Source organism: Falco rusticolus, chromosome 17 (genome assembly GCF_015220075.1).
Source record: "Falco rusticolus isolate bFalRus1 chromosome 17, bFalRus1.pri, whole genome shotgun sequence".
NCBI lineage: Eukaryota > Metazoa > Chordata > Aves > Falconiformes > Falconidae > Falco > Falco rusticolus.
In genome coordinates, this window is record NC_051203.1 from 2,775,215 (window position 1) to 2,793,590 (window position 18,376).

The window sequence follows — 18,376 nt, forward strand, 5'->3', positions numbered from 1 at the left end:
CCATCCTTCAGATACGCGTCTACGCGCAAAACCACATTTATACGTGAAAAATCACGCTAACTGATCAGACGTCAAACAGTATGCCCACTCCACAAATCAGCTGGTATCACAAGCAGTTGTCTTACCAGGGGGGGGAAAAAAAAAAAAAAAAAAAAAATAAAAGGTCGCCTTCATCACCATGCATTGTCTGAAAGTGCGGCAGAGCTGTTACAACAAGAGGCTGATAACACTCGTGGTGTGTATTTAACTCAACTGACCCTCTCCACTTTATCTAAACACCCGGCAAGTACATGCATCTTCTAACGCAGACAAGTCTGAAGTGTTCACAGCAACTTCCCACTCAAAACAAGGGCTCAGAGCGTTTAATACATTAAAAGAGAAGAATAAAGTTTGACCCGAGAGCAGATTTACACTTCAGAGCAGCAAATGTATGCAACCGGGAAAGCACAAGCTCTCCGCGTCAGCAGGTCTCTGCCACTCGGCTCAATGTGCAACAGCATGTTTCTGATAAGGTTATGCAAAAGGAAAAAATGGATCAAATTTGGCCCCAAATGGGCAAATCTTATCCCTCTAAATAGTCAGGTGACACAGTTACAGTGTCACTCAGCACCGGACTCAAGATCTCCTCCCTCTGTCCCACTATAAACCAGCTTAATTTCTCAGGGAACAGGAACAGCAGCATTTCCAGCAGAGAAGCTGAAATGGCAAAAAGCTGCAACTCAAGAAATGCGGCAGCAAGTGGTTTTCTTGGGAGATACCGAAAAAAGGGGGGAAGAGGAAGAACTAACCAAGGTCTAAGAGCTTTAAAACAGAGCAAGTTACACAGCACCACACTTTAAATGCTAAAGCAAGGCGGGGGCTGTGCCCTCCATCAGCTTGTGCAGCCCCCAGCACAGCACAGCCAGCCCCCCAAGCCCACCAGGCACCGGCGACCCGAGAGCCACAGCAGAGCGTTACTGCAAGCCAAGCCAGTGACCGAGGAAGGGCAGGCACGGAGCAGGAGCAGCGAGAGGACGCCTCGCCGAACACCTGGCTGCACATCTGGCCCAGTAAAGCCACCCAGTAGCTCTCCTTGGGGTGGGAACCTACACGCGTCCTGGCTTCGAGCAGCAACCTGTCCCAAAGCCCTCCTCCAAATACATCCTCCCAGTTACACCAGTCTGCAGCTACCGATGGTAACCAGCAGCATCCACAACCCCGCAGCAGTCCCATCCCAGAGGGATGCACCAGCTCCAGGCAACCTCCCCTGCTCTCCCAGCCCACCAGCCCCCTCCAGCATGACTCCCAGTCCCTCAGGCAGGATCAAACCCACCGGGCTCCCCCAGCCCACCCTCACACCCCCCGTGGGCCCCACATCCAGCCCATCGCCCCACCATCCCACTGTCGCTGGAACAGGGTGAGTGGCTGTGCGGAGCTTAGTGGTTAAACCACGACACCCCCGCCGGCCCGGACCCCCAGGGGACCGGCCTCCTCAGCCCCCCAGCTCGCAGCGTGGCAGCCCCCACCCGTGTCCCCCTCCACACCGAGCCCCAGGGACCCCCAGCGTCCCCCTGCCCTCCACCCCAAGGGCACATCCAAACCCCTGCGGCCGCCTCCCTCTCCCACCACCCTGCATCCCCCCCCGCCGCACACCCGCTGTCCCTGGTCCCACAACCCCCTAGCTCATGCCTCTGAGCCCCAAACCCCCACAGCCCCCCTGCCCCACACCTCCTGCCTCCTCCACCCCCAGAAACGTGACCCCACAGCTCCCTGCTGCGCCCCTGCCCCACAACGCCCCGAAGGCCCATACCACTACGTACACCCAGCCCCCCAACACCCCAAAGGCCTCAACCCCTATACACCCCCAGCCCCCCACAATACCCCAAAGGCCCATACCTCCTATGTATCCCCAGCCCCCCCAGCATCCCAAAGACCTGTACCCCCTATGCACCCCCAAAGGGCCATATCTCTTACACACCCCCAGCCCCCCAAAAACCCAACGGCCCATATCTCCTGTGGACAGACCCCCAGCCCCCATCTCCTGCTGCATGACCCTACAGGTCCCCCAGCCCCCCCCAAGCCGCGACCCTGACCTCCCCAGCCCAAACCGGCCCTCCCAGCGCTGTGTACCCCCAGACCCCATCCCCGCACCCCTGAACCCCCACAGAGCACCCCCCCGGGCTCCAACAGCCCCTGCCCACCCCCCACCCCTCGGCCTCTCTGTCCCCCTGCCCCACACACACCCCCCAGCCCCCCCCCCTTACCCCTCAGCCCCGCCGCCCCGGCCCAGCCCCTCAGCCCCCCAGGCCGCGCTCACCTGAGGAGACTGGACAGCGGGTGCCCCACACCGCCGCTCCCGCCGCCTCCGCCACCGCCGCCCCCCCCGGAGCCGCCGCCGCCGCCTCCGCCGCCCCCCCCGGAGCCGCCGAAGCCGGAGCTGAGGCGCTTCCCCGACAGCAGCTTCTCCACGGCGGGCAGGTTCCCGGTGCGGGCGGCCTCCAGCAGCTCCTGCTCCTTCCCCATGGCCCGGCCCGGCCGCCGCCGCCCGCCGCCGCCTCCCGCCAGGCCCCGCCCCCCGAGCGGCCCTTCCGGGGCGGGGCCAGGGGCGGTGCAGAGGGGCGGGGTCTGCTGAGGCCACGCCCGCCCCCCCGTTTAAGCCTGGCCGTGGGCGCTTCGCCTCATTTCTGGGCTCGGTTTAATTAATTTCATTCGCTGAGCGCGTGAATAACGCGCAAGCGGGACCCCAGGGCGCGCTGCAGGGGGAGGGGCGGGTCTGGGCCCGGCTCCCGGGTCTCCGGTGCCCTGGAACGGACCGGCACCAGCACGGGGTGCCTATAGGGGAGAATGTATGCGAAAGAGGAATGTATAGAAAGGAGAGATGTATATGAAAAGAAGAGGAATGTATGTAAAGGAGAGACGCGTATAAAGGAGAAATGTACATAAAAGAGGAATGTATATAAAGGAGGGATAGGGGAATGTATATAAAGGAGGAATGTATATTAAAAAGGAATGTCTATAAAGGAGAGATGTATATCAAAAAGAGGAAGGTAAGTAGAAACGTTTATAAAGGAAGAATGTACATAAAACAAGAATGTATATAGAGATGTATATAAAGGAGAGATATATATAAAGGACAGATAGAGGAATGTATATAAAGGAGGAACGTACATAAAAGAGGAATCTATATAAAGGAGGGATAGAGAGATGTATATAGGAGAGGAATGTATATAAAGGACAGCTAGAGGAATGTATATAAATAACAGCTAGAGGGATTTATATAAGGAAGGGATGCATATAAAGGAGGGATAGAGGGATGTATGTAAAAAAAAGATACATAAAGGAGAGATGCATAATAAAGAGAGATGAATATACAAGAGGGATAGAGAGACATATACAAAGGAGAAACGTATATAAAGGAAGGCTAGAGGGATGTATATAAAGGAGGGATCTGTACAAGAAGAATGTATATAAGGGAGAGATGTGTATAAAGGAGAAGAGTATATAAAGGAGGGATGCATATAAAGGAGAATGTATATAAAGGAGGGACGCATATAAAGGAGGAGTATCTCTGCCAGGGTTTTTCCTCCGCGTGTTAGTTGGGAGGATGAATATTCACAGGTAATTTTGCAGCTATTTTCCCACAGGGAAGTCTTCGGGAGGTGCGGTGTTTTGCATTGCACGCTAAAGATCAGTCTACACCGGGAAGTGAAGCGGTTCGAAGCAGTTACGCAGTGTAAAACATTATAAGCCAGCATTAAAAATAATTGAGAGGCAGCCAGATGGTTCATTTGAACGTAATATTAACGGTATCAGCCCTAACAGGCAGCTGCTCTCTCCCTCGAAGGGCATTTACACAGGCTGACTCTGGTGGGTTTTGATGCCCCTGTTCAGGGAAGCCTGTTACAGTGCGCTGTGCGCTTGAGGAGCGTGGAGGGAGCTCATCCTGATCCCATGTTGTACCAGAGCCCACAGGGGACCACAGCCTCAGCACCCAGCTAAAGCACCACCGGCCTCATGCCGCTGAGCATTCGTTTGGGTCTCCACAAGCAGCGTTACCTTTGTGCCACGGGGCTCGGGACCACCAAACTGCACAGAGGGGGAGGGCGCGTAAAGGCGCTGCTGGAAATTTCACATATTTAGCACCGACTCTACATGCCAGTATGAATGCCGCAGCCTATGCTAACGTTATCCCCATTTACAGCAGAAAAAAATAAACCCCAAAGCAGCAGGGTGAGGATGCAGAGGCCGAGGAGGGGCTGGGGTGAATAGGGAGGTGGGTACCGGGGTTCCCCATGCCGTGCCCCAGCCTGAGCCTCGCTCCCTGCTGCCAGAGCGGGTCCTGTTGAAGGACAGGGAGAGGCAGGCACTTCCGAGGCACCAAACCGGTGGGAAACCCACCACGAGAGCTCCAGAGCACTGGCCTGCTGGTGGCTTCCACCTGGGCCCAGAGACCGAGCCGTGCGCGCCTGCTGCCGCCCTGCCGTGACTGGTAATGTTTAACATCAGCTTTTCTTCTAGTTCCGCACAAAAGATTCCCACAGCTGGGGGGCCCCCAGCCCCCTGCCTCCCTGCTGCAGCCGCCAGCCTGGCTCCCCACAGGGCCCCCTCACCCCATGCTCACCCCACATCTCCCCTCCTGTACCCCGGCACTGGCACCAGCCCTTCCCACGCCAGTGCCCCCAGTGCCGCTCACTCCAGCTCTCCCAGTGGCCCCCAGCTCTGGGGCATCTGGTTCCCCCAATGCTCCCAGTTCCCCTAGCCCTTCCCACCGCAGTGTGCCTAGTTCCTCCAGTGCCTCCCACCCCAGTTCCCTCATCTCAGTTCCCCCAGTTCCCTCAATTCCCCCACCCCAGTTTCTCCCATTCCCCCAGCCCTTCCCACCCCAGTACCCCCCGTTCCTCCAGTGCCCCCCACCCCAGTTCCCTCATCTCAGTTCCCCCAGCCCTTCCCATCCCAGTTCCCCCAATTCCCCACCCCAGTTTCCCCAGTTCTCTCATCTGTTTCCCAGTTCCCCCGTCAGTTTCCCTAGACCTTCCCACCCCAGTGCACCCAGTCCTCCCAGTGCCCCTTACCCCAGTTCCCCTGCTTCCCCCAGTTCCCTCATCTCAGTTCCCCCAGCCCTTCCCACCCCAGTTCCCCCACCTCAGTTCCCCAGTTCCCTCATCAATTCCCCCAGCCCTTCCCACGCCAGTTCCCCCCACTCTCCCAGTTGCCCCAGTTCACCCAGCCCTTCCCACCCCAGTGCCCACCATTCTCCCGCTTCCCCCACCCCAGTCCCCCCAGTTCCCCCAGTCCCCCGCACCGCCCCCACCTCACCCGCCGCCGCAGGCCCGTTGCCCCGGCGACACGCCCCGCCCCCTTGCGTCATCAGGCGGCGCCCGTCCCTTACGTCATCAGGCGGCGCCGTGGCTGCGCGCGGCAATGGCGGACCCCGGCGAGGCGGCGCGGGAGGAGCTGGGGGTCGACGCCGAGCAGGAGCCGCCGCCCGCCGTCTCCTCCCCGGAGGGGGATGAGCCGGCGGCCGCCGAGGAGCCGGCGGCGGCGGAGGGAGCAGGCGAGGGCGAGGCGGCGACCCCCAGGCTTGAGGTCAAGGTGGAGGCGCCGGACGGGGAGGTGAGGCCGGGCTGCGGGCAGGGGAGGGGAAGAGGGAGGCCGGGGGAAGGCGAAGGAAAGGGGAGGTAGCGGCTAGGCCTGCTGTGAGGGGGTAGCAGGGCCCAGCCGCGCTGTGGGGCCTCGGAGCTGAGCGCTGCGCTCTCGCCCAGGTGAGGACCGTGGAGGGAGAGGTGGTGGACGGGGAGGACCCCAGCCTGCAGCCGTCTGCGGCCAAGAAGGTGAAGCTGGAGCTGAAGGAGAGGAAGGAGAAGAAGCACAAAGTGGACGAGGACGAGATCCAGAAGATGCAGTGAGTGCCGGGAGGGCCTTGCGCACTGCGGCGGGCTGCAGCTGGGAACTGCACAATAATCACTTCATGGGTCTATAAGCCCGTGGTTAATGGTGTCCGTAGCCCCATCCCAGATCCCTCCCATCCCAAATGGGCTCGGCTGTTTTGTGTTGCAAACCTCCATGCCGCCTTTCTCTTCCCGGCTCTTGTCCTGCAGGAGGCTTGGGATGGCAGAAGGGCTTTGCTGGAGTGTCACAGCAGCCCAAAGGGAGCTTCAGACTTCTGTATTTTTGGTGTAAATTATTAATTCTCTCCCCTGCAGAATACTGGTCTCTTCCTTTTCTGAAGAACAGCTGAACCGTTATGAGATGTACCGCCGGTCTGCTTTCCCCAAAGCTGCTATTAAACGGGTACGACTTCGATAATGCTTTGCCACAGGCAGAGGCCGAGTAGAGCCAGCAGGAGCCTTGCTGAGCCTGGCTGTACTCTTGGCTGGGCCTTGCGCGACACCAGCTGGCCCTGTGGCCTGCCCTCCTCCAGTTATCGTAAATAATGGTGGTCTGGGGGGCCGTGAGGCAGCGGGGACAAGTAACAGCTGGTGCAGGTTCTGCAGCTGAACGAGGGTAAGCTAAAACCTTGACAGGCAGCATGTGCCCAGAGCTATAGGACCAAATTCTAAAGATAGTTTCTGCTGTTCTATGTGTTAGCTGTTGGTTGATATTTGATAGGCACACACTGCTAAACAAGAGTTAAAATGTTTTGCTGGTGCTGTGTGTACCTCGCTCAGCTGGCTGTCCTTCTCCACTTGTCTAGCTGATCCAGTCCATCACTGGCACCTCTGTCTCTCAGAACGTCGTTATCGCCATGTCCGGCATTTCCAAGGTCTTTGTTGGGGAGGTGGTGGAGGAAGGTAAGTGGCAAACGTTTTGAAAAAAGTTAAGAATACAGGGTAAATCCATTGCAGCGGAGCAGAAGGACGTGGAACAAGACTGGACATGTTGCAGCTCCTGGTCTTGCTGTCCAGCAGCAGCAGAATGCTACAGTTAAGAGCTCTGAGATGGGTGAAGCGTGGCGTTGCCCGTGGTCCCCTCTAATCCTGTTGCTATCACTGCCTGTTAGCCAGCAGAGGTTGGTGCCCACTGACCTCCCGTTTTATCCTCTCTAAGAGGGATCACTTTGAAGTTCATGCTCTGTGAGTCGGCCTGCAAGCAGGCTGCGGGAGGCTGGTAAGGATCTTGTTAGTACTGCTGTGGAAAATGCAGCCAAGGGAAATGAGTTATTTAAGCCTCTTAACCTGTAAGATTCTTCCCTTATGGGATGAGCTGAGATCTTTTGGGGACACTGGGTGGGAGGCTGACCCAGCTGTGTCCCTGCTTGGGCTGGAGGAGGAGGTGCTACAGGCTTTGATGCTGACCAGTTTGTACAGATTTGTCACACAAACCATGGCCTATGTGCCAAGATCACCATTACCGGGGTGAGGCAGTTTTGCTCCTGCCGGCTCTGCAGTGCTGTGTTGCCTGAGGCAGTCTGTATGAGCAGCTTCACTGCTGTCATTAAATTGCTTCATGTTAATTGCTTCATGTCCTTGGCAGGAGGCATGAATGATCCTTACTGTAAATGACAGAAAAGAAACTGGCCTGTAAGTCTCCTATAGGTTGTACGTTCCTGTCACTGCTGTAGCAACCGCCCCAAAACACGCCACGCAACCTAGAGGGGCATTTAGAGCAGAAGGTTGAAGATCACAAGTTCTTGTGTGACTCAAACCAGCATATTCCATAGCAGTAGAGCAGTTTACAAAGTTTTGTTCTGGTCTGATATCGATGGCCCTAGGACTGACTTTTCTTTCAAAGAGAATGATCGCAGCATGGTTTGGGTTGCAAGGAACCTTAAAGATCATCTGGTTCCCACTTGCTGCACTGATGGGAAAGAAAAGCAGTTTCGTTGTGTATTAAAGTGTGAACTGTAAATACTAAGTTACCTCTTCCCTTTAATTTTAAAGCTTAAACAGTAGGAGACAGGCCCAGCTCCGCTGTCCTGCTCATGTGAACTTTGGGTTGTGTTGTTCTAGCGCTGGATGTGTGCGAGAAGTGGGGGGAGCTGCCACCTCTGCAGCCCAAACACATGCGAGAGGCGGTCAGGAGGCTCAAGTCACGAGGACAGATCCCCAATTCCAAATACAAAAAGATCATCTTCCACTGAAGCACGTCCCAAGAGAAGGCAGAAGTTACAACAAGCTTCCTCTTGGGAACCTCACAGGAGTTACAGCAGAGCTGCCAGGCTGCAGCTCCTTCAGGAGCACTGCGTATAGACTGGAGCGACTGCCAGGAGGTTTCCTGCTGTCACTGCTGAATTCTGGCTTATGATCCACGTGTTGTGTGGCAGCAGGCTGGCCGGGAGCTGTGGTCTCTTCTGCTTCAACAGAGTATGAACAGGAACATTTGTCTTCAATGTATTTCCTCCCCCCAGGATCATACTTTCCACAGGCAGACATGTAGTGGTGTCTATGTACAGAAGTGTGGTTTTGGTTTTTTTTTTATTACACTTGTTATTGCACTCTTGGTCCTGCTGGGAACTCCTGATTGTGTAATGGTGTTTGTGTGATTCCAAGTAGGGGGAGCACAACAGGATGATCTGTCTCAACCGAGCCTGACTTGTTCCTGAAACTTCGCTTTGCCTTGGGCACATATTGTGCCATTAGCATAAGCAAGGGAACACTTGCTGAAAGCTGCTGCTCCTGGCGTCATCACTTGGCTCTTCTTCCCAAAGCCAGTTTTATGGAGCTGTCTCGAAAACAGTACAATTGGGAAAGTGAAGGGAGAGGAAAAAAAGAAAGCTTGAGCCTGTAAGGAGGTTAACAAGTTTATTTTCTTTCCATGGTTCATAGAACCAATAAATGCATGAGTGGAAATATACTGCAACAAAGTTCCAATACTGCCTAAAACTCAAATTCAAGGTCAGACTTGCACGTTACCCACCTGTACATACAGTAGTCCCCTGGGAGCACACTGCTGCTAATGAAATGTCAACGATGCTGAGGCCACGTGCTCTTCCTCAGGTAACCAGATTGTAGTTACACACAGGACTGAGTCGGCTCTCATAATAAAGTAGAAAGAGTCCTTAAACAAAAGGCTCTTAGAAAGTAAACTTTACTAATAGTCATCAGCAGAGCTATGGGAGATTGTGTCCTCCCACACATACACCTTGTAGAAAGGACTTTTTTTTTTATTGTTTTACAGTACTTTGCACGGGTACTTAAAACTGTGGAAGTGCTTCAGTTCTTAAGTCATCTGGTTTTAAGTTGCTGGAACAAGAGGTTTGCTGTAAGCAACTCCGCCCCAGGTCTGCACACGTGGGAGGGAGTGGTGGGAAGTGTGACAGTGCAAGCAGGCACCACATCTGGGAAAACCCTTTGCACCCTACTCATTTCCCAAGCTGGCTTGAGCTGAAACTGGACACTTACTTAAAGAATTATGAAAATTTGAAAGATAAGGAAATAAACCTCCCATTTTCAAGCAACTAGTGAATAAAAAGTAAGAATACCATTGCATTCCACTTAAGGCAAGCATTCTTATATTTCTTGCTTCACACAGGAAGAGGAAGCAAGCACAGCAGCACAAAGATTTCACTAAAGAAATCACAGCTTCTGCTCGTGGGGGCTTTGTGGAGCTCGCAGTGGTACTTACAGTGAGCTGTTGGTGTATAGCTTTGTTCAGGGAAGGTCTAGATACACTGACGCTTTGTTACCTCTCCTCCTCACTCTGAGCTGCTCGTAGCAAGAGTTACTCACTGCGGAAGATCCCTTGCCTTTCAGAACCCCTGCTTTTACGTCTGAATTCCTCTATGCACGAGGCAGTATTGATGAAGAAAATGCCCACTGACGCTTAAAAAGTTAAAAGTGCATTTTCCTTTTGAGAACAGGCCCAACAGGCTACTCTAGTAAGTTTTCCATCACAGGCAGCACCACAAATCTAGGCTGTCAAAGGCTGTGTTGAGCAGGGGATGGGTCAGAGAACGCGCTCCAGAGAAAACAGTCAGGTTGCCTTACAGGAATGAGGAGGAATGATGGGGAGGAAGGAAAGCCACTGGCAGAAGTCACAGCGTCCAAACAGCCGAGCTAGCCCAGGCTAAGTCACAACAAAGCCTCCCACAGCTCAGCTCCTGCGCTTCTGCCAAAGGCAAGTACCCCTCCTTTTAATTAATTTGCGGCTGCCTGCTTCCAGAGGCTCTAGAAGGAAGGTCAGGCGCTCGCTGCCGCTGTCGTATCTGGCTGTAGGCACTGGTCAGTCAGATCTTGGCAGAAATACCGGACTCTGGCAGTATAGCCTCAGGGGTGTCTCTTCAAACCTAGTGTACACTTTACTAATTCCAGCAAACGTTACTCAAAGCCACCTTCAGTCTAATGGAGTCAAACTCAGAATTAAGATGATGAGCTTAAGAGTGACAGTTGGTTTAATCACTGTACCTCTCTTACATATCCTCTTTTTTCAAAGTGAAAGCTAACGACCGCAAGGAATTCACTCTTGGCTCTCTGCAAACCACAGCCAGCGGTGCCTCTACATCTAGCCTAGTGCTCTAAGTATGTCCCTGTGTCCCCTAAAGGATTCAAATCATCTCAGGAGCGCCCATTAAGGGCAAAGCGTTCAGCAGCTCCAGAGCTGGGCAAAGGGGTAAGTATATAAGAGCACAGTAGGAAAAACACACTTAATTCCCAAGTTATTTGCTTGCTTTTGCGTAGTTTCCAGGCCTCAGCTCATCATGGCTTGTAAATTGGAGGCTGCTCCCTTGCATAGTGAGCAGAATTAAAATCTTGTATTACTTTAGCTAAACTAATTTCAGTGGACTAATGTTTACACAGAAAAAAAATAGAAAAATACAATAAAGTTGGAGTGGTGGGGTTTTTTGGGGGGGAGGGGGTGTTCAGCTAAAAATCACAGCGAGGGCTCCTTAACCTCTATAGATAAGTTTTCATCTGATCAATAAAGGAGAATTGCATACGGTCTGTCACTTTTCCTAGCACTCGGTATGGGGTAGTTGCTCCCTGGTTTACATGCAGTAAAAGCCTGTGCATCGGAAACTGTGCACTTCCGCAAACACAAAACGCAGCTGGGAAAACCCAAATCAAAGTTTGAAATCCGAGAAAATCCAATTCTGCAGACAGTAAGGGTGGTGTGTGTAACGGGGGAGGGAACAGGTGCTCATCCGTAACACAGAGCGGGCTGAAAGTCACACCCTGCCGTACCAGAACACAGAGCAGTTCTCCTCTGGCACTGCTGCTCCCTTCACACCTGCCCCTCACGGCCGCCTCCTTCCTCAGCGCACCGACCGTGTATCGCCTGGACTAGCAGAGCAAAGAAACCACGTACAACTTGGTCTTGAGAGTGGATTTGATTCTTGCAGTTCATAAATGACATTTCCTTTTTTACTGTTTACAATTAGTGTTTACTACTACTTCTACTGGGGTTGTCCTTTTTTTCCCCTCCACACCTGTAGAAGCTATTTCTTTATAAATTAAGTCAGTCACTGACCACAGAGACTTCTTCCCCTTCAGGGAAGCAGCTCCAGAAAAGGCAAAGATACAAGCCGTGCTCAACCCAAGCAGCTACTGTTTCATCTTCACCCCACAGTGAGCAGTTGGTGCCCTCAGCCTCCACCCAGGCAGGCCTGGTCAGCACCCTTCTGACCCACGTACCAACATCCCTGTTAAAAAAGACGTTTAAGACCAGCCAAGAGCTCAGTGCTAATAAAAATACACAACCGTGGAGGAACGCAGGCAGCTATTTCCTTGTGCAGCCCGTGCTGCTCTCCCTCTTTCTGCTGGTGAAAGTCTGGCATACAATAGTTTCAGGACAGCATACATCCCCAAAGAAAATGCATAGGTCACCTCGCTCTGTGACAACAGACTTCCTTCACCCCTGTGCTCTGGCAGTAAAATGAAAAGAAAATTTAAGCAGCGCTTTGTAATGAAATAAGTGAATTCCTTTGTGTTTCTGCATCAATAAAGCCAAACTTTGCGAGATTAAGAAAGAATTAGAAAAGTCTAATATACTACTGATTCTGTCTTGACACAACAAATGACTGGTGGAAAAAGAAGTCTGAAGAAATTTCTTTACTACCCTGACCCTGTTCTTGAGGGAATAGTGAGCTGTAGCCCCCTCACTCCACAGGGGGAAATCCCTTCTGCACCTCCCACACCCACCAACCTCCTGTTTGTTGTTCACGTGATACCACGCGTGCTTTCACCTCAGAGCTCTGAGCAATGTTTTCTGCCAAACCCACCCTCTGTCCCTCCTGATGCGGTGAGGTAACTACACTCCTGTGCTCTTTGGCATGCACGACTAAGCAGCAACACAATGAGGAAAGCTGAAAGAAGTAGAAACCCCAACAGGGACCATATCTAGATGTTACCGTGAAAGGCGAAGGCTGAAAGCACGCTGTCGCTACCACCCACGGCCGAAGTGACATGGGGTGCCTGCCCAACTTCTGAGCTTTTGTCTGTAGGCTGACCACTGCCCTGGTTCAGCGACAGAGGCAGCACCACACTGCCAGGACAGAGGAAAGTGGCTGCAAACAGGTAACTTCCTCCCTGTTGCCCAGTCAGGCCTGCCTTCCTTTCTCCCTCTTTCAAGTCATTTCACCATCGCAGCTGGTTTCCATTCTTGGAGTCTCCAGGAGGTTGACCCGTTTAGCAGCGCTATAATCAAACTAGCCGCCTTAGTGCTGGTGGTGGTCTCCACTCCTGAGCAGCTGCAGCCTGCGCCTTCGCTGTCAAAGCTGGAAGAGGGGATTGTATTTCCTAATTTCCTGCAGAAGGCGAGCCTTGTCCATGTTGGCTTCTGCAAGGGCTATTTTCATGGTCTGAAGCTCCTTTTGCAACTCCAGCACTTCCTTTAACTGCAAGAAACAAACAGAGAAAAAAAACAAACCAGGAGTTTCCAAAGGTAAGCAGCAGGGCAGACCTTACCGCACCAATCTGCTCAAAGAGGAAAACCAAAGCAGGAGCTGTGGAGGTGAATTACGCTATGTGACACAACCACACAAAGCTCACTGACAACGTGACCCAGTTTCAGTTGCAGAAATACTTGCCAACGGGTGTCTGCTGACTTCCGTACCCGTCATTAGAGCCAGCGATGGCTCTCTTACAACTACTTCCACCCAAGACTTCCTTTCGTGTTTCTAGGCATAGGAGCAAGACTCACAGTGGGCAAGGCTTTTTCCTGCAACACAGCTAGCTGATTCTGGCTGAAGACAACTATACAAAGAAAGCAGGAAAAAAAGAAAAAAAATGGGCCCTGAGCTGCGTTCTTCTTTTACAAGGGGTCCTGATACACCTCTTTGTTAAAATTAAGATGATAGCGGGAGCAAGCAGATGCTTGGCATTCCTATTTCTTGTCTCTAGGAACAAAGTCCATTCTGTCCTCTAACACTGCCAGTGAGATCCCCCTCTAGCTTCATGGCACAGGACAGTTTTTCTCTTGGACTCTCATAAATACTTTTACCCAAGAATTTAGCCTCTGCACTTACTCCAGTTAAGTTCAATAACATCAGAAAATAAACTGAAGCTAAGCTACTGTGCTGCTTATGTGCTCCAGTTCTGGTCAGGGTACTGTTTGAACGGGAAGAAGTGAAAGCCTCTGCACTAAATGGAAAAGAGAAAGATGAGAAATGATGTGTCACCAACTAATGAACAGAATCCAAAGTCCCAGTCCAGTCCTGTATCCAGTCAGCCACATTGCTCCCTTCATATGTATCTTTCCATAGCAAGTGATCAATTTACCAAGCAGACCTGGCATCAAACAGGCAGTATAATTAGAGAACGCTTCATATTTAAAAATAAACCAGTCATCTGAATTCCAGGTATACGGATCAAAATGGAAAGAAAGTTCAAACTGAACAGCAGAAACTTAAGCAACTGAGACTCCCTGGCTCTAAGACTTACTCTGACAAAATATCTCTCTCTTTGTGGGAACCTCCCAATTCTTGTTTTTCCAAGAAGGAACTGGACACAGTGGGAAGATAAGAGCCAATAAGAAAACTTTCCAGATTTCTGAAAGGGAACAAGAGGCTTTTTGTTGGGCAAGGTACCCTTACCTCTCTGAATGACTGTAAAAGAAGGTACAGGCTGCTTTTGTGTGCACTCCCTATCTGCAACACCCCACACCTACCAGTAACTGCAAACACATAAAGACAAAAGATTTAATTTTCCAGCCTACTGCCAGCTCTCTAAGTTGTCCAGACAGCAACAGGCAGTGGTGACTCACCTGCAGTCCACGTGTTCCTGCTGCTGGGGCTGCCAAGACACACTCGGCTGGGGCCTTCTGCTCCTGAAGAACTGACACAGGTTTTTCCTGTTTCAGTGAGCCTTCCCCTTGTGGAGCTGGAAAGTAGCACAGAAAACATTCAGGTGTGGACGTTTATACAACAGGGTTCTCAGGACAAAAAGAATCTTTTTTTCTTTTTTATTACTTTTTTTTTTCTTTTTTTAAACAAGGCAGGGGGGAATCTCATTGCCATTTTAAAATGGAGAAACTAAAGCCAGGGAAGCAGCAGTAATCTGTCCTGACTGTGTGAGCTCAAGGAAACATCAGGCATGAATTCAGGCTGCCAGTTCATCGTTTTAGGTATTAACCTGCTCTGCCTGAGGTATCAAATTTGCCATCCAAACAAAACAACAAAAGCAGCAAGAATGAGAGAGGCAGGAATGCATGCATCTAGAGATTAACCCAGCCGAGCAGCCAAAGAACCTGGGTGCTTGCACTGAAGACAGACGATTATTTGCCCATTGTGGCAGCAGTGACTGCAGAGAACAGAAGCAGTGACCGCTCACACACCAGAGCCCATCCTTCCCAGCAGCAACCATCACATTTCAGTTTCAGTCTCCTGCAGCACCAGGCACAGCAGAGCACTCCACCTCCAGCACAGCCCGAGGGGTGCCAGGGGAGAATAAAACAAGTTTTCCAGATGTTGCTGACCTGTTACATAGAACACCCCATCATCTTTGCGCTTCACAATGACGTGATCTACTGCCAAGGTGATAGGAACAGGGCCGGGGGATGTTGGGTATACCCGGGGGCTGTCATCCTGGAAAAAAACAAAAGCGGAGAAGATTAACTGCTGTGACAGCTCTGGCAACTCTGCAAAGGATTCCCCTTGCCCCCAGCCTTCACAAGAGTAGCGTTACCGATTGGCAGCACTGCCAGAGCTCACCAAGGTCACCCACCATATGGAAAAGCCTGGCTTTATATACAAGGCTGCATGTGAGTCTTCATCTGTGTAGAAAGCCCTCCTGCAGATCAAACCCAAGTTCTGTCATATCCATAATAAAGGCTGAGGAGAGGCCTACGACCATCTCCCTGAAGGCTGCTTTCACAGTTGTTATCCTACAAATTCCTGATTCAAACCCCTAGACAATATTCCTTAGTGGAAAAAAAAGGGGCAATATCCCTGAGCCTGGAGTTTTTCATGCCGCTATGCAGCGATACTGGATCCTGCTTGTCAGAGAAGCCAAAGCGTTGCTTTCAAAAAGGTTTAATCAAGTCCTTCTGTCAGTGCCCCCCTCCTAAATACCAACCATCTCTTATGTAATATTTTTCATCTGTAATTCTCTAAAAGTTTACAGAAAAGGTCAAATATTTCCCATTTCACATAAGCGCTTGGAGGAAAAGGTATTTAATTCTTTCCCTTGAGTCTGCAAAACAGGTCACCAACAAAGCTGAAGAGAGAATCCGAATGTCAGGCTCCCATTTCTCCACAATTCGATCACTCAATTTCATTGTGTTGCTCATTCATCCCTAAGGCAGTTTTTAGAAGCAAAATAAAACAGTATCAGGAAAACAGGACCCCTACAGGGGCCAATAACAATCCTACAGCATCCCTTCCCAAGCAGAATGAGCTCTGCCCAGGCTACCACACCAGGAGGAATCTCTGCTTCCCCATACACTCACCTTCAATGTGATTTTGGCATCCACAACTTCTAGCTCCATGGGGATCACCTCTGGAATTATTTCATCCTCAAGAAAGGGGCCAAGGTTGGTAAGGAAGGACATGAAGAGCTCTGCTGTGTAACTGTGGACCAGCATATGAAGGAAGCCATTCTGAACAGCCAGCGGTGAGTGCACAGCCGCACTAGGTCCTACTTCAACACGTAAGCACACCTCTGGCTGGGTCTTACTCGCTTCAGGGACCGAAGGCTTCTCTATACCTGGATCTCCTAGAGCTACAGCAGAAAGATCTCATTGCAGAAGATGGCATCAGTAAGAAGATACAAACTCAAAATGGCTATCTTGAAAAGCCTTTTACTTTCCAGATGCAGAATGGAGTTCACAATGACAGAAATGTGTTTAAAAGATGTGTAGATGTGGCACTTGGGGACATGGTTTAGAGGTGGACTTGGCAGTGCTGGGTTAACAGTTGGACTTGATGATCTTAAAGGTCTTCTCCAGCCTAAACGATTCTATGATCCTACGAATCCCAATTTCAAATGCCTAAGAGTCCACATCGCAGGAACTAACGCCAGGAACTGGACCATTTAAGCCCCCAGACGCATCCCTCCCTCTCACCGTCTCAGCACCCTTTAAAACTACCCTTCGTTTTGCATATAGACGGGTTGACCAAACTCACTCGTCACTCCACTCTCTCCAGAGCTGCTCAGTCTTTCCAGTGCCCTCAGCACCACCCGAGCCTGTGTTCCACTTTGCCCCCCCGTGGCCATAGGCATTGCTGCGAAAGGGAAGGACCAACAGTCCGAGCGCTGCTCAAGCTTTCACTTGGAAGTTTTGGGTTGTTGTTGCTTTTGGTTTCATTTTTTAGAGAGTTGGATTGTTGGGAGGTTTTTTAGTTGGAGTTTTGGTAGGGTTTTTTTTAATTCGAATTTAGCTCTGGGGAAGTACCCTAGCCCAGAAGCATTATTCTCAGGGTCAGAAAAACTTCAGGGTTTCCCTAGATAGCTTTATTCACTCTTTTAATTAATTTCCTAGCAGCAATTAAGAAAATCCCAGTCAACGATTACTAGGCACCACACAGCTTGGCTGTGTAGGCACTTTGGAAACATCTTTCAAATACCAAATCTGAACCACTGACAGATTCTTGAGCATTCACATTCCCTCACACGCAAGTCATTTTTAGTCCTAAGTACACTAAATAAACGTTAACACTGAAGCACCAGTTAAAATATTCTCCGAGGGTGGCCAGTATAAAAATGAGTTATAAAAGTGCAGCTATAAAAGCAGCAGACTCCAAGAGGCAGCGTCTTACCCAGATAGCCCCGCAGATACTGCCACATTCCAACGTTGTTCAGTTGCTCTGGAACCACGTTCATTACTTGTAAAGCAAGAGATAAATCATCACCTCGTGCCTCTATTCCACAGTTCACCTCATTCATCTTCAACACGAGGACGGACACCTGAAACAGCAAGCGACAAGCTCACGTTATTAAAATAAACACCACCGCGCGGTTCGCTTCCAGATTCCCTCAGAGACAATATTACAGTGAAAAGGAAGAGGACTGACCAGCTGAAGGCTGGGGTCTTCACTCTGTGAAGTCGAGCTGTTTATTTCAGGAGATGCTCCACCCTCGTCCTCTGCCATCAGACTTGTTCTACTGCCTGTGTGATTGTGGACCTGAGGAAGGTGCCCTGAGGGAAGAGGGTCCAGGCTGGGTTCTGAAATGGAAGTAAAACCAACAACAACAACTCAAGTCTGTTTCTTTTCCTGGTTCTAAGAAATTAAGATCTCAGCATCTGCCTGAATCTCATGGCCTGTCAGCTCGTACCGTTCTCTAGGGAACTCTCTCCAGCTCCTCAGATGAATTGAAGCAACACAGAGCTGAAGTGAAAGACATCCACTGAAATGCTCAGTGTATCCCATTTCCAAACATCCTTTACTAAACCCTTCCTAAATGCTGTGTAGCATCCACCCACCTGCACACATTTACAGCCCTTGCTCTAGTACGGCCAAATGCCTTCAAACACCACTGTTATGTGCAGGGGTCACTCTCCCCCCCTCATTTATATCCCCCATCTCAAAAAAAAAAAAAAAAAAAAAAAAAAAAAAAGACATCTATAAAAGCAGAGCGTGCCATAGTGGGTGAACTACTCATGACCTTCAAAAAGAAGGAGTGACACAAGTGAATTCTGTACAAACACAGTGTGACTCAGTTGCCCATAGCAGAAAAGCTACATCAAATAAGAGTGGGAGAGAGGAGAAAGCCAAGCGCTCGTTACCAGAGTCTGTGAGCATCACAAAGCCATCGCTGCCATCGCTGTCCACAGAGAGCCCATCCTCAGGGCCGCTCCCGTCCACAGACGTAGTGTCGAAGGAATGCTGGGATGCTGTCCTCTTCATGGAGAAGAAACGCATTCGGCTGCTGCTACCCCCGCTTGGAGTCACTGCTCCCTCTTCTACTTTGGGCACAGAATCCCTACCAAAAAACAAAACCAGTGATAAAGGCACACAGCTTAGCCTCCAGATTGTACAGATATCGGGCTGGACTCTGAACACTTGCAAGTCAGACCTTGGTGT

General features: G+C 51.0%; 3 protein-coding genes across 9 annotated transcripts in view; 1 reads left to right on the plus strand and 2 right to left on the minus strand.

Moving 5' to 3' along the window:
* ANKS1A (ankyrin repeat and sterile alpha motif domain containing 1A) overlaps nucleotides 1-2,543 on the minus strand; it is a 113,917-nt gene extending 111,374 nt beyond the window's left edge. For all 6 annotated transcript variants that reach the window (XM_037410118.1, XM_037410116.1, XM_037410115.1 and 3 more), the window contains exon 1: nucleotides 2,297-2,543. In XM_037410118.1, the coding sequence (XP_037266015.1) occupies nucleotides 2,297-2,502 (206 nt within the window). In that variant the 5' untranslated portion in view covers nucleotides 2,503-2,543. The remainder of the gene's footprint in view (nucleotides 1-2,296) is intronic.
* A 2,818-nt stretch (nucleotides 2,544-5,361) lies between these two features.
* TAF11 (TATA-box binding protein associated factor 11) lies at nucleotides 5,362-9,222 on the plus strand. Its single transcript, XM_037410163.1, has 5 exons — nucleotides 5,362-5,592; nucleotides 5,742-5,881; nucleotides 6,183-6,270; nucleotides 6,674-6,770; nucleotides 7,929-9,222. Exons 1-5 carry the CDS (start codon nucleotides 5,401-5,403, stop codon nucleotides 8,057-8,059), a joined length of 648 nt encoding a protein of 215 aa, XP_037266060.1. The 5' UTR covers nucleotides 5,362-5,400; the 3' UTR covers nucleotides 8,060-9,222.
* Nucleotides 9,223-10,769: 1,547 nt separating this feature from the next.
* Nucleotides 10,770-18,376, minus strand: part of UHRF1BP1 (UHRF1 binding protein 1) — a 33,358-nt gene continuing 25,751 nt past the window's right edge. Inside the window, exons 15-21 of one of the 2 annotated variants that reach the window (XM_037410161.1) lie at nucleotides 18,079-18,275; nucleotides 17,366-17,517; nucleotides 17,111-17,258; nucleotides 15,802-16,073; nucleotides 14,830-14,938; nucleotides 14,119-14,234; nucleotides 10,770-12,751 (exon numbers count right to left, since the gene is read on the minus strand). In XM_037410161.1, coding sequence (XP_037266058.1) covers nucleotides 12,626-12,751; nucleotides 14,119-14,234; nucleotides 14,830-14,938; nucleotides 15,802-16,073; nucleotides 17,111-17,258; nucleotides 17,366-17,517; nucleotides 18,079-18,275 — 1,120 coding nt within the window. In that variant the 3' untranslated portion in view covers nucleotides 10,770-12,625. The remainder of the gene's footprint in view (nucleotides 12,752-14,118; nucleotides 14,235-14,829; nucleotides 14,939-15,801; nucleotides 16,074-17,110; nucleotides 17,259-17,365; nucleotides 17,518-18,078; nucleotides 18,276-18,376) is intronic. The other variant, XM_037410162.1, reaches the window with a different exon arrangement.